General features: G+C 36.2%; 1 protein-coding gene across 3 annotated transcripts in view; it reads right to left on the bottom strand.

Moving 5' to 3' along the window:
* AHI1 (Abelson helper integration site 1) overlaps window positions 1-12,010 on the bottom strand; it is an 85,346-nt gene that overhangs the window by 70,717 nt on the left and 2,619 nt on the right. For all 3 annotated transcript variants that reach the window (XM_058021069.1, XM_058021070.1, XM_058021068.1), the window contains 6 exons: window positions 10,472-10,544; window positions 9,519-9,640; window positions 2,663-3,273; window positions 1,954-2,114; window positions 1,440-1,653; window positions 339-528 (listed from right to left, as the gene is read on the bottom strand). In XM_058021069.1, the coding sequence (XP_057877052.1) occupies window positions 339-528; window positions 1,440-1,653; window positions 1,954-2,114; window positions 2,663-3,273; window positions 9,519-9,640; window positions 10,472-10,481 (1,308 nt within the window). In that variant the 5' untranslated portion in view covers window positions 10,482-10,544. The remainder of the gene's footprint in view (window positions 1-338; window positions 529-1,439; window positions 1,654-1,953; window positions 2,115-2,662; window positions 3,274-9,518; window positions 9,641-10,471; window positions 10,545-12,010) is intronic.

Below are 12,010 nucleotides of genomic sequence, written 5' to 3'. Positions count from 1 at the left end.
CAGACAAATTCTACCTTTGATTTTCTTGTTCTTACACCTCTTTTCAGATTTCAAGAATGCAAAAAGAGTGATATCCACCATATCTTACCAGCCTTCCCCAGAAGTTTAAGGGCTGATTTTGGAAAAAAGCTTTGTACTCCTTGTTACCATTAAAACAAGTTCCTTCCTTTCCTATAAAAAACCCCACTTTTGGTATCTCCACTTAACTTTGTACCTTAGAGCTATGCTGTAACCCAATTTAACTGAAATAAAAGACCAATTGAGTCAAACAGATACTGTTGAAAAACAAACCAAAGCACAAAATGTGCATAAATCAGATGCAAAATATTTCATCTTACCTCAAAAAATAGGATAACCTGAGGGTTTTCTTCAGTGTTTTGAAGAAAATAAGTAAAACGCTCATTAAATATTACTTGCTCTTCCCACTCCGGAACTGTTGATTTAGACTTTCTAAAGTCACATGGTTGTGTCATTGTAGGAAGAATGTGCTCTATTTCTCCTTGTTCATAAGATGAATCTACCTTCTTGCTGTTTGAAGATTTCCAAAGAATTACAATTATTAGAGCATTTAAAAAACAACCTTTAACAAAACAGTATTTTCAATTACTGAAAGCTGACAAACATATAAGATAGTATTTGTCTGATGCTAGAAAAAATTTTCTAAACCCACAGAAAATTTAAGACAATTTGCAATGCATATAGAAAAACTACAGGGTGAAGTTGGGAATCCTAACAATTAAGTTACTGTTAGCAAATTAATGCATTATGATCATGGTGGAGTCTACTGCTTAAGCCCCATTAAAACTTGGTTTCAGTAAAATTATGGGTAATGACAGTGGAAACAAGCAACTGAAGTAATTTAGAAAATAAAGAACTAGACTTCATTTAAGGATTTGAAAAGTTCTTAATATAAAAGGCAGACATACTACAAGAATTTTGTTTACATGTTCTTGGCTTTTACATATTTATGGCACTTCAGAAATTTTGTCTCTGGGAGGAATACAGAATGAACTATGTTGGGATTCACAAAATATGCTGAGTTGGAAGGGACCTACAAGGATCATCAAGTCCAAATCCTTGCCCTGCACAGCAGCATCCCCAAGAGTCACACCACGTGCCTGAGAGCATTGTCCAAACACTTCTTGCACTCTGTCAGGTTTGGTGCCGTGACCACTGCCCTGGGGAGCCTCAAGAGCAATACAGCAGTGCAGAGCATTTAGATGTGCCAAAAGGAAAAGAAAAATATCACCCTCATTTGTGATATTTCATGGTATGTGTGTGTATATATATATGTATATATATATATACACACACACACATATATATATATATATATATTAAAATACCCCCTTGTTTTCATTTTCATATTTAATTTTGTAGGGAAGAGTATATCTATTTATTGTAATCAGTGATAATAGAAACAGTTTATTAAATGTCACCTATAATCCTTCTTCACATATAAGCCACTTCTCTGATCAACAACATGGATTTTGACCACAGGATTAGACACCAAGTGATCAATTTTAAGTTGATCCGATCGATGGATATAAACTCCCAAAACAAGATCATCGCCAAAACCAAATTTAGACTGAGTTGAAATTTCTGAATTCTTCATTTCCTCATCATTTTCTGCAGCAACTTCCGTGGTCTCTTCTAGAAATTGGAGCAAAGTAAACAAACTGTCACTAGTGGAACATAGTAACTTCCGTCTCAACTCAAAACTACTTACAGTAAATGAATTTTCAAGATTTTAGACTGATTTATCAAATAAACATCCTCACAAATGAGCCTCAGAATTGGAAGAACAGAGGTACAACTGAGTACCCTAAGAAATATAAGTAACTCAAACAGCTCAATCACTTTTCTGCTACTACTATGGACAAGTATTTCTGTAGCAGCACAAAAAAAAGCACAGCTAAGTAGGTACAGTATTATAACATTTTGTGGGCAGACCTTTTCTGCTTTTCTTCTTAACCTTCTTGGCTTTAGGTTTCTGCTTTTCCATGCTTCCCTCCAGTTTCTGTTCTTCTGATGTAAATAATCTTTCCGGTGATGGACTTTCATTGCCACCTGCTTCTGGATGATGATGCTGCAGCTCAGAAAGGGACATTGCACTGCAAGGTAATGGATCACAGTCAGCAACTGCAGTCCACTGCATATATTGGTACAATTACTCATTGCCATTATTAATTCATTTGAAATTCTCCAACTCATCACCTGTGTATCTTGAAAACATAACAGCCCCCAGCCCCATTAGTGTCTTGCCTTCTTCAGTGCTGTCCCCTCTTCCTTTCCCCCTAATTTCCAGACAATTGCAGTAGCATTTATGTGAAGAGTTAAACAAATACCTTTTTGCTGGATCACACCCATCACTTATCACTAAAAAAAAACAAACATGCACAAAACTATCTTACGTTAGTTAAGAGTGAATTCCACAGTAAACAAACATCAAATGGCAATGAAGAATATTTAAAAAAGAAGTTAAAAAGAATCCATGAGCTAAATATTAATCATGACAGCCTTCTGAGGAAGGATTTAGTACTATTTTTTCATAACAGAATCATCCAGTTAATCACTTTGAAAATATGAACAATTTATCAGAAAGCTGCTGCCTATGTTAAAATGAAACCTGTTGTGTAAAATTCACAGTTTGTCATGTTACCTTGTTTCAGCTTCACTCAAAACTGCTCGCTCTTTCTTCTTTTTCTTCTTTTTACCCACTTCATTATTCAGTGCAACTTCGTGCCTTTGAACAGTAGAGGTAGATTCAGACATCTGTTCTTTAAGTTTCTTTCTCATTTTCGTTTTAATTGCATTTGCCTCTTCCTCAGCCACATGCAGCTGATAGGCTTGAATTAGCTGCTCTTCCTCTTCTAATTCAGTTACATTTCTCACTTCAGTCAAGGAATTTTTGATCTTTCTATCACCTTCTTGATCAGGTACATCTGTTGGTGATTTACTTTTTGTTTTCTTCTTTGGAAAATCATTAGTCTTTTCTTCAAAACTCCCCAATTTAGCTTCATATAAATCTTCCTCCTCATTAAATTGTTCTTGTAACAGTGATTTCTTTTTCTTCCTGTTCGACTTTGGCTGCTTGTTCTCTTCTCCACTAACAACATCATTGTTTATTTTCTTTGCAATTGACGCTTTCTCTCTTAATTTATTTTTTGTAAATCTTGGGCTCTCTTCTTCAGGATTATATGTGTTGTTTATAATTGCTTCATCATTCACACTTTCCTTAGACAGATCAATATTATTTCTAAAGGTATCAAGCTATAAATGAAAAGAACATAAAACATATTTTTACTAAAAATCATGTTCCAAGGATAAACACTGCACTTCATGTCATTCCTTCAGCAACATTACTCAAAGTAAAATTAAATCAAAGATCTAGTTATTTTGTTGTTTCAATTTGACAAGCAACAGATTGAAAGTCAACAGAAAGTTCACACTAGAAAAAAATATTTGGGCACCTCATCCTCAATGTTACACTACATTTTCATATGACTTTTATACATACCCAGTACAAAGAGGAAATCAAAAAGTCTACTCCATAAACAGATGCTAGTGTTTTACACTGTGAAAGATGGGAAGACTTCATGCACCACAAAAACAAATACTTTCATCCACTGAAAATCCAAGTTAGAGACAGATTTCAGGCTCAGTTGTTTGCAGTCTCTTATACTGAAAGTCACTTGTCAGAAGTAAATTTCAGCTGATGCATTTGTTTAAGCACTTCTTTATGGTTTTATAAAAAACATTGTAAACTTTCCTCTCTTCTTCAAGTTTCTATTTCTGGTTACTAAAGGCCATAGTGCCACTTCCCAGCCTCTCTGGATATGTTCAAGGTCAGGTTGGAAGGAGCTCTGAGCATCCTGATCTAATTCAAGATATTCCTGATCATGGCAGGGCACTTGGGTTAGATCACCTTTAAGGTTCCTTTCAATCCAAACTATGATTCCACGATAATCCCAAAGATCACAGCAAGTAACTGAGGTCTAATTCTGTCGGGTCAACATGGAGATCTCTGTTCTTTGATATAACTTCTATAAAGTCACTGAGGTTCATTTACGCTGTTGTCTTACAGAAATCTCTCTTAAGAGCTTCAACATGAAACATCAGAAAGGGCTTTAAAACACAACAAAAGCAAATTTAAAAGTTTGGAGAAAATATACATATCTGCCTACAGAAATATACATATCTGCCTACGAAGCTTTATTTGCCAACACCTTCTTCCTCAATAAACACAGACATTGTTCCCTTCTAGTGAGGGTACAACTCCCAGTCATAGAATCATGTTTGTCTCAAATACTTGTAAAAATGTGTAGTAAATATGAAAAAATTGTCCTTTGATTTTCACCTTATACGTGCTTAAAGAAACCACTAACATCACATTTGTTTGTAAGCCAATGATTCAAGAGGACGGGGAAAATTTCATAGAAATAACTTGAAATACAGAACAGAGTAAGGAAAAGAGAAGAATTAAAGAGCAAGCTTTGTATAAACTAAGAAAAACCCCGAAATGGAATAATGTTCCTAATAGATTGTTCACTTCCTTATCTTTATTTCTGTGAGTAACTTTAACTGTAGAGTATGAGAAATGAAGATTAAAACACACTGACAATTAAAACCCAATAGTGGCCAATAACTAAGGTCTTGCTGATTTTTGTATTTGATAAAATATCAATCCACTAAGTGCAAGTAGCAGGATTATTTGAGAAATCCTAAACAAAAAGCCCTCATCTATGACCTGGTAAAGAGTTTCTAAAGTAACTCTGATACTCAAGATTAATCTCCCTAAAGGAATCTACCTGATGCAAAAGCTGGCTTGAAACACTTACTAGAACTTGCTATTTATTATTGCCTCCAAACAAAAAATCATAGATTCATAGAATCAGTCAGGTTGGAAAAGACTTCTAAAATCAAGTGCAACCATTAATCCAGCACCCCTAAACTATATCCCCATGTTCACATGCCTTTTGAACAGCTCTAGGGATGGTACCCCCATAATTTCCTTGGGCAGCCAATGTCTAACTATCCCTCCAAAGGAAAAATTTTTCCTAATATCTAAACCTCTTCTAGCACAACTTGAGGCCATTTCCCTATAATGAAAACACACCACAATCTCAAACTACAGCAAATTTCAGGAACATTAATAGATACTGCAGGCAGCACAAAGCTGCTACAGCAGTTCAAACATAAATTCCTCAGATAAATACAATCTCAATTCAGACCAGCTTTCCCACATGCTATAATTACATGACATAATTAAACATAGAGGAAAGACACAAAGAAGTTACAAAACAATAAAGCAAAAGGCAAGAGGTTCATAAAAACCTTCAGATTAGGATTCTGGCCAGGAGGGAATACTGGTATAGATTCTCTGAAACACGTGACTGAGAGATATTAACTAAGAGCAACCAATACATAAACACTGAACTAAATTAGAGGAAGGAGTTAGGGTGGAAAAGCAGCTCAGAAAGACAGGCCAGTCTCTGGAGTAACTCCAGAGGACTGGTGACCTGAACTTGGCTTTCTCAGCTTAAAATATGGAACAAATAAGAAGGCTTTGTTTCACAACATCTCTGTGGCCACATTACACCAGGGCAGAGGAAGCACTCCCCCCTGGAAACAGCCTTGCTTGCACTACTGGCTTGGGAGGACCAGGGAATGGATGCCAGCCAAGGGGCACACACATGGGCTGACACTCAAGGCTCACACCACAATTAAAAAATTAGTCAATCAGAGGTCACATGACTGCCATTCATGCCCCAGAGCTGTCAGCAGGGACAACGCCTTTTCAAAGGACTTACACCTTTCCACAAGGACTTCTCAAACATGCATGAGTGAAAGCTGGCATTGTAGAGTGAGTTTGTCATGGGTGTTTGAAACTTGTGCAACCTGATTTACAGAGGTACCTGAATTTCTGCCCTTAATCACACCTTGAAAAACTGGGGATGGACACTGCCAGCCCACTGAAGCGCTGATATGCTGTCATTATATCACAGGGGTTCCATACTGTTGTCTTCTTACCACAAAAGTTCCACACCTTCTTGGCGTTTCTCGTGGGCATCTCCTCAGAGCACTGACTCTTTCTTCTTCACAAAGCAGCCAACTGACTCCAGTTCCCTTCTCAACCAGCCACCCCACTCTTTTAGAGCACTCTTCTTCTCATTGGTTACAGCTGTGTAAGTCAGACAGCCTTTACAGACCTGTTTAAGTCAGGCCTGTTCCTAATCTTTGATGACTGGCCCAGCTGTGACTCCTTAGGGGTAAGATTACTTTCTACACTATCTTTATTATCTTATATTCTATCCCCCCACACTGATATGTACTGGTTATAAAAGACCCTTAACCTACAGCTAGATTGTTACTGAATGTACTTGTGATAATGGCTTGTTGGGTGGGATGTTTAAGAAAATCTTAATGTACTATGAAACCAATTTTACTGCCATTGCTTGTGTAAGGCTATAAAATATAGACACTCAAAGCTAGAACTTTAATTTACAGATAAAATTTTGAGCTTGGAATTTTTCCACCAAATTTTAACGGAAAACATTGAGAAAATGTGTGGATCGATTATATAGTCAACTATTATCAGTTCTCCTATTTTATGCACAAGAAACAAAGGGGTAAAATCCAGTAGAAATCTCAACAATTATTCAGTGCCTTTCAGCCTACAAGCCAGATAAATCTGCTGCAGCCCTGCCTGGAACACAAAACCCAAGTTACCAATGCCTGTCCATTCCAATATTGTAATCTGATCAGATTATAGTCTAAGAAATTTTTGCCTCCATACAGTGATATAACATTTTCATCTGGTAAAAAGTTTTTAAACATCCTCTCTTCAACCACATAATTTAGATTGAATGAAATAAATTCAACCATTTTCATGATGACTTTAGACAGATTCATGTACCTGGACATTCCCTGATCTGTGGCTTGCCTCACTCTAAAAAGTTGTAACAGGAGCTACAATTGGTAAAAAATAAATATAGTAGCTGCCCTAGAAGGGACATTAGCCAATTCACTTTCTAAATGTGTCTCAATTGCTTGTTTTTTCCACAGTGCCTTTAAGTCACACCCACTGCCCCAGTAGCTATTTACTGAACAGCAAAGCAGAGCTTTCACTGGCCACAGCTGATGTGTATTTCCATCTCCATTAGAAGCTCTTCATTCCTATCAGTTGGGGCTTCAACTCATCCTGCCCTACAGACATCAACCTTTCCTCTTCCAAGCAGACTGCTTCCCTGCTGTCCAGGCAGGCTCTCCAGGCAAGAGGCACACAAGGCAGAGCAGGCAAGCAGGCAGGCACTCTCCTTATCCTCACTTCTGTCATTTAAAACCAGAGCAACCCCCTGCAGCTCCAGAACTCAGGTTTCAAAGAAACAGTGGAGCATAAGGGAAAAAGTCTTATTAATCTTTCAAAAAGGCTAGAGCTAAGACAAAGGAAACAGACTGGAACACTTCAAGTGGAAATAGGCTGTGAACTATGACCTGTTTTTGATCAAAGCTGGGAGACCATTTATGGCAAGTGCATGACATGAAGCCAACCATCACTGACAAATTTCACATTATTTCAAGATTTGTGAAACTCTGTACTGTTAAATCATACAAACTGAAGAAAACGGGAACAAAACCAGTCAACCCCCTCCATCTACCTACTCTTCCACTCCCACACACAGAGTGGAATTTTTTACAGAGAAATGACTGTTTATTTGCTGAAGCTTTTACAGAAATTTCTACTTGAACGCAACCAGCATGGAAAATATCAACCTGAGCTCCTGCAACTTTGTCACACTTTAAGGAAATACTCCAAGTGGTCAGTAATAGGTTTCAATACAAGCTCTCCTCAAATCCTTAATTTTTAAGTGGTTTAATTTGTAATATTTATAGCTTCAATGAAGACAGAAATTTGACCTCCCTCACTGATCCTAAAAATGCTTCTTAATTTGCTTGCAAACCACTGAGTTTTGATTCTGGTCAGTATGATTTTAAGCGTTTCTACATAACTCCAAAACACTAGTGTTTCACATCAGAGACTTCTGGAATGGAAACCAATTCTAAAACCAAAGCGAGCTTAAAATACTTACAAGTAATATGAACATACAGTTATGTGTTCAAAAATATATATTACAGAATTAAAAATTCACATTTCATTAAAAAGTAAACTTAAATGAGAAAGAACTTACTTTTTTTAAATCTACATACATGTAAATAAGGAAAAAACCCCCACCTTCTAACTCTCTACTATTTTTAGACATCAAGTTGATTCTTTGTATAGACTATTGACTAGCATATACGTCAAAGAATATAAATTTTTTAGAAGTCCATACAAAATCCAACTTCAAATTGTCAACATAAGACCAATATTTAGCAATACTAAGTTTAATGTATCTATTCTGAATATACTTAATATATATAACTACACGTAACACTTATGATATTATATGAAATACCACCCATTTGTCTTATGATATAACATGAAATACCATCCATTTGTCTTAAATTAGTATTAATGAAGGAATGTTCATTTCCAGAGTCTGATATGGACACAATTGTAAGAAAAAAAGACTAAAAACAAAAAACCTATCAGGAGGAAAATAAAAAACCAGAACATTCGTCTCCTAAATAATTTACATTCTTTCCAAATGCCAAATCTTCTAAGTCAATAATCAGGTATATAGAGAATAAGTTCATATTGAACTTTTATTTTGCTCTTCAGGAAAAAGATTACAGTATGAATCATAACTCAGAGGGATTTCTGAGGCTCCGTTAGTGACAGATACGCCACAAACAAAAATGTAATCTAACTATAAAGTCGGCGTGATGGAACCCTTCCTAAGCTGCAAGTCACAAGCTGAGGTCAAAAGCTTCAAAAAAATGTTCACATGTGAACAAGGAATCACTCAAGACACAAAGCTCAGTACATGCAGAAATTCACTAATTACTGAGATTTAAAAAAAAGTAGAAAATTGCATAATTAATTATTATGTCTAATAGTATTATGTTTTCCCATCAGTTCTCAATTCACAGCTGTATTAGACAGATATACCTGTATTACACAGATATAGCACTCTCAAAATTAAATACTTTCACAGATGTAATTCTACTAGCCCTCAAATATCTAATTAACTCCCAGTAAAGTCAGTATTGAATTTGAAAAATTTTATGAAAAATTTATGAAAAATTGTACGAAAAATGTAAAAAATTTTATGATAAAGGGGTATGGAAAAGCAAGTACTGATGGACATTAAACAAGTGCATGCCTGCATGTGACATTTTCTTTTCACCACCATTATAGTCTACAGCATTTAGCCATACCTCCAAGCTAGAAGGATGCTTTACTGGTACACAAGAAAATAAAAGCCACACCAAAAACAAGGGGTATGTGCAGAAACATACTTTACACTTCATTTTTTTTTTAAATGATTACATCTACTTTCTGCAATATATTTTCCTGATCTTTTTCTGTTAAGGAAGGCAGCCAAAAAAAGCCTGCATGTGTTGTAACTCACCACAATACTCTCTTGAGAGTCAAACTTCTTTTTCTTTGGATTCTTTGCGTCTGCTAGGCCAGCATGGCGTCTGAAGATCTCCTCAAAGCGGACTTTGGTTTTTGCCTTCGCCTCACTTTCAACTGCAAAAAGAAATCAAGAGCATGATTTGCTATCTCATTAATCATCATTGCTGAAAAAGGTGAATAGTCATGCTCTAAAATTGCAAAGGATGAGAATTATTTATCAGGGAAAGTTTATCAAGAAATTCACTTTAAGAATTTCCACTGGCAACATAACCCATGCAAGGATAACTCAGCAGCTTTACACAGACTCACACACACCAGTCTTTCACTTGTTGCTGAAGTCAGCACCATCCACCCTGTCTCCTGAAGAAAGCACATTTTGAAGAGCACACACATCAGGATCAGTACAAAACTTGGGCTAGCCAAAGCAGAGGACAGATTACTGCCCTCCGTGCCTGTTTATGAGCAGAGGTGACACACTGTCTTCCAGGAGAAGCAGCAGCTCTGGGTTCTTACTGGCTCTGGAAACCAGAGCAGCACCATCCTGAGTCAGACCTGTAAGAGCCAGGGACTGGCACACTTGCCTTTCTGTGATCATGACACTGTCATCAGCAGCATTTCAACCCTTGAAGCACTAGGTGTTCTAGCTCCCCTCAGGTAATGCTTAATTTGTAACTAAGAATTCAAAATGCAGCCTGAAACACCACTGAAAAAGGCTATTGAATCTTCAGCTATAGCATATTTATCACTGTCATTACAACTTTTTGCAAAAGCCCCTGAATTTAAAATAAGAAAATAACACCACTTTGAAAACCAGCTATAATCACAAACTCTAAAAGGTGACAATGGAGCATTAAGGATTTATATAGGACAGAAATAACTTCTATCATTTGCACCTAGTTCTAACTATAAAATATGTACAGGAAATCAAACACGAAGTGTCCTTACCTGCTCTCATTTTCAGTCCTCAGTTTTGAAGTGGCTCAACACAACAGCTGCTTCTTCCTCAGAATTCACCATTCTATTTAAAATATTTAACAACTGTCATTAGCATAAGTGCTCCATAGACTTCAAGTTAATAATTAAATCTGTGCTAATTAGTATTAGGGATGACTGTGTTTTATTTAGAAATAAGTATTTCCCTATTTGTCTAAATTATTAGAAATTTTCTGCTATCAAATCCCAGCTCTGATACTTATTATTTGTGGGCAAATAAAAAACAACATTATAGTAATTTAATTAGCTATTTGGCTATTTCTGGGTGGTAGCCAAGTAATTCAGGACTGTTGTCCTCCAGCCTTCTAAAAAATCCAACAGTTTATTTAAATAATAATGACCCATGAAACCATTTATATTGAAGCCATTCTAATCAGATTCCTCTCCTGACAGTATCATTGAGGAACCTGGCTGACAATTTTCAATACAAAGGTTAGTATCTGCCAGCAGATCTAACTTTATTACAAATCTCTAAATATTTATGTTTATATAAGCATTTGTACTTTTATAAAGCAGACAAGTAACTACATGAAATTTATTTCTCTAAAGAAAAAAAATTGTCAGGCTCCCGGTTGTGAAAAAAAGCCTGCAAATGCAATCCAAACAAAGCTTGAAGGCAAATAAAAATATCACACAGGTTTATCTTTTCATCAAGAAAATTCAGACTGCTCTACAAAACAGCTTAATACAAAGAGCTGTTTTGTAAACAGCAGAACTAATGAAGTGTAGGTTCCTAGGAAGGTGGGATGCTCCCCTGAGCCTTCCATGCAAGAACTCTGGTACCTGTGTCCCCCAATCCCAGCAGGTAACAGCTCCGAGTTCTCCCTAGGAAACACCTCCTGTCAGACATCAGTAACCCACATTCCCTGACAGCCAGACTGCACTGATCCTAACAAATTCAGGCACAGCATTAAACACTGCCAGGATGTGTGGCTGCATTATTCTCACACCATTTTGGTCCAGGCCACCTAACACGCATCCAAACTATGCCTGAAATGACACTGATGAGGTTGCAATATTTTCACTATCTAAAACATCTTCTGGCTCCTACAACAAAGCTTCATTGTCACTATTAAACCAGTAACTGTTAAAAATAACACTTCTTACAATAAATTAAAAAACACAATTGAAAAATAAAACTGCTTTTGCAATTTATACTTGGTTAAACCTAATGGGCATTTGAAAAGTACTAGCTACTAAGTGCTGCTTTCCAAGTAGTCAATTCACAATTGGCTAGAAAACACATAATTTAGAAGAGCAGAAAACTAAATAAATTCAAAAAATACAGCAGATTCTATCACTTTAATCACTGACTGAGAACAACAGAAACATGGAAGAGCATCTTATAATTAGCTGAGTGATTTCAACAAGCCCTCAAAAACTAATTAGAAACAAGAAATTAAATACTGAAGGGCTCTTAAAATTAAAGCAAAAAATATGAGAGACAATATAGCACACAAAAGCAAAACTAAATAAGTGCATACCTATTCT

The sequence above is a fragment of the Melospiza georgiana genome, chromosome 3 (assembly GCF_028018845.1).
Source record: "Melospiza georgiana isolate bMelGeo1 chromosome 3, bMelGeo1.pri, whole genome shotgun sequence".
NCBI classification, from domain to species: Eukaryota; Metazoa; Chordata; class Aves; order Passeriformes; family Passerellidae; genus Melospiza; species Melospiza georgiana.
This window is presented reverse-complemented; position numbering and strand designations above follow the sequence as displayed.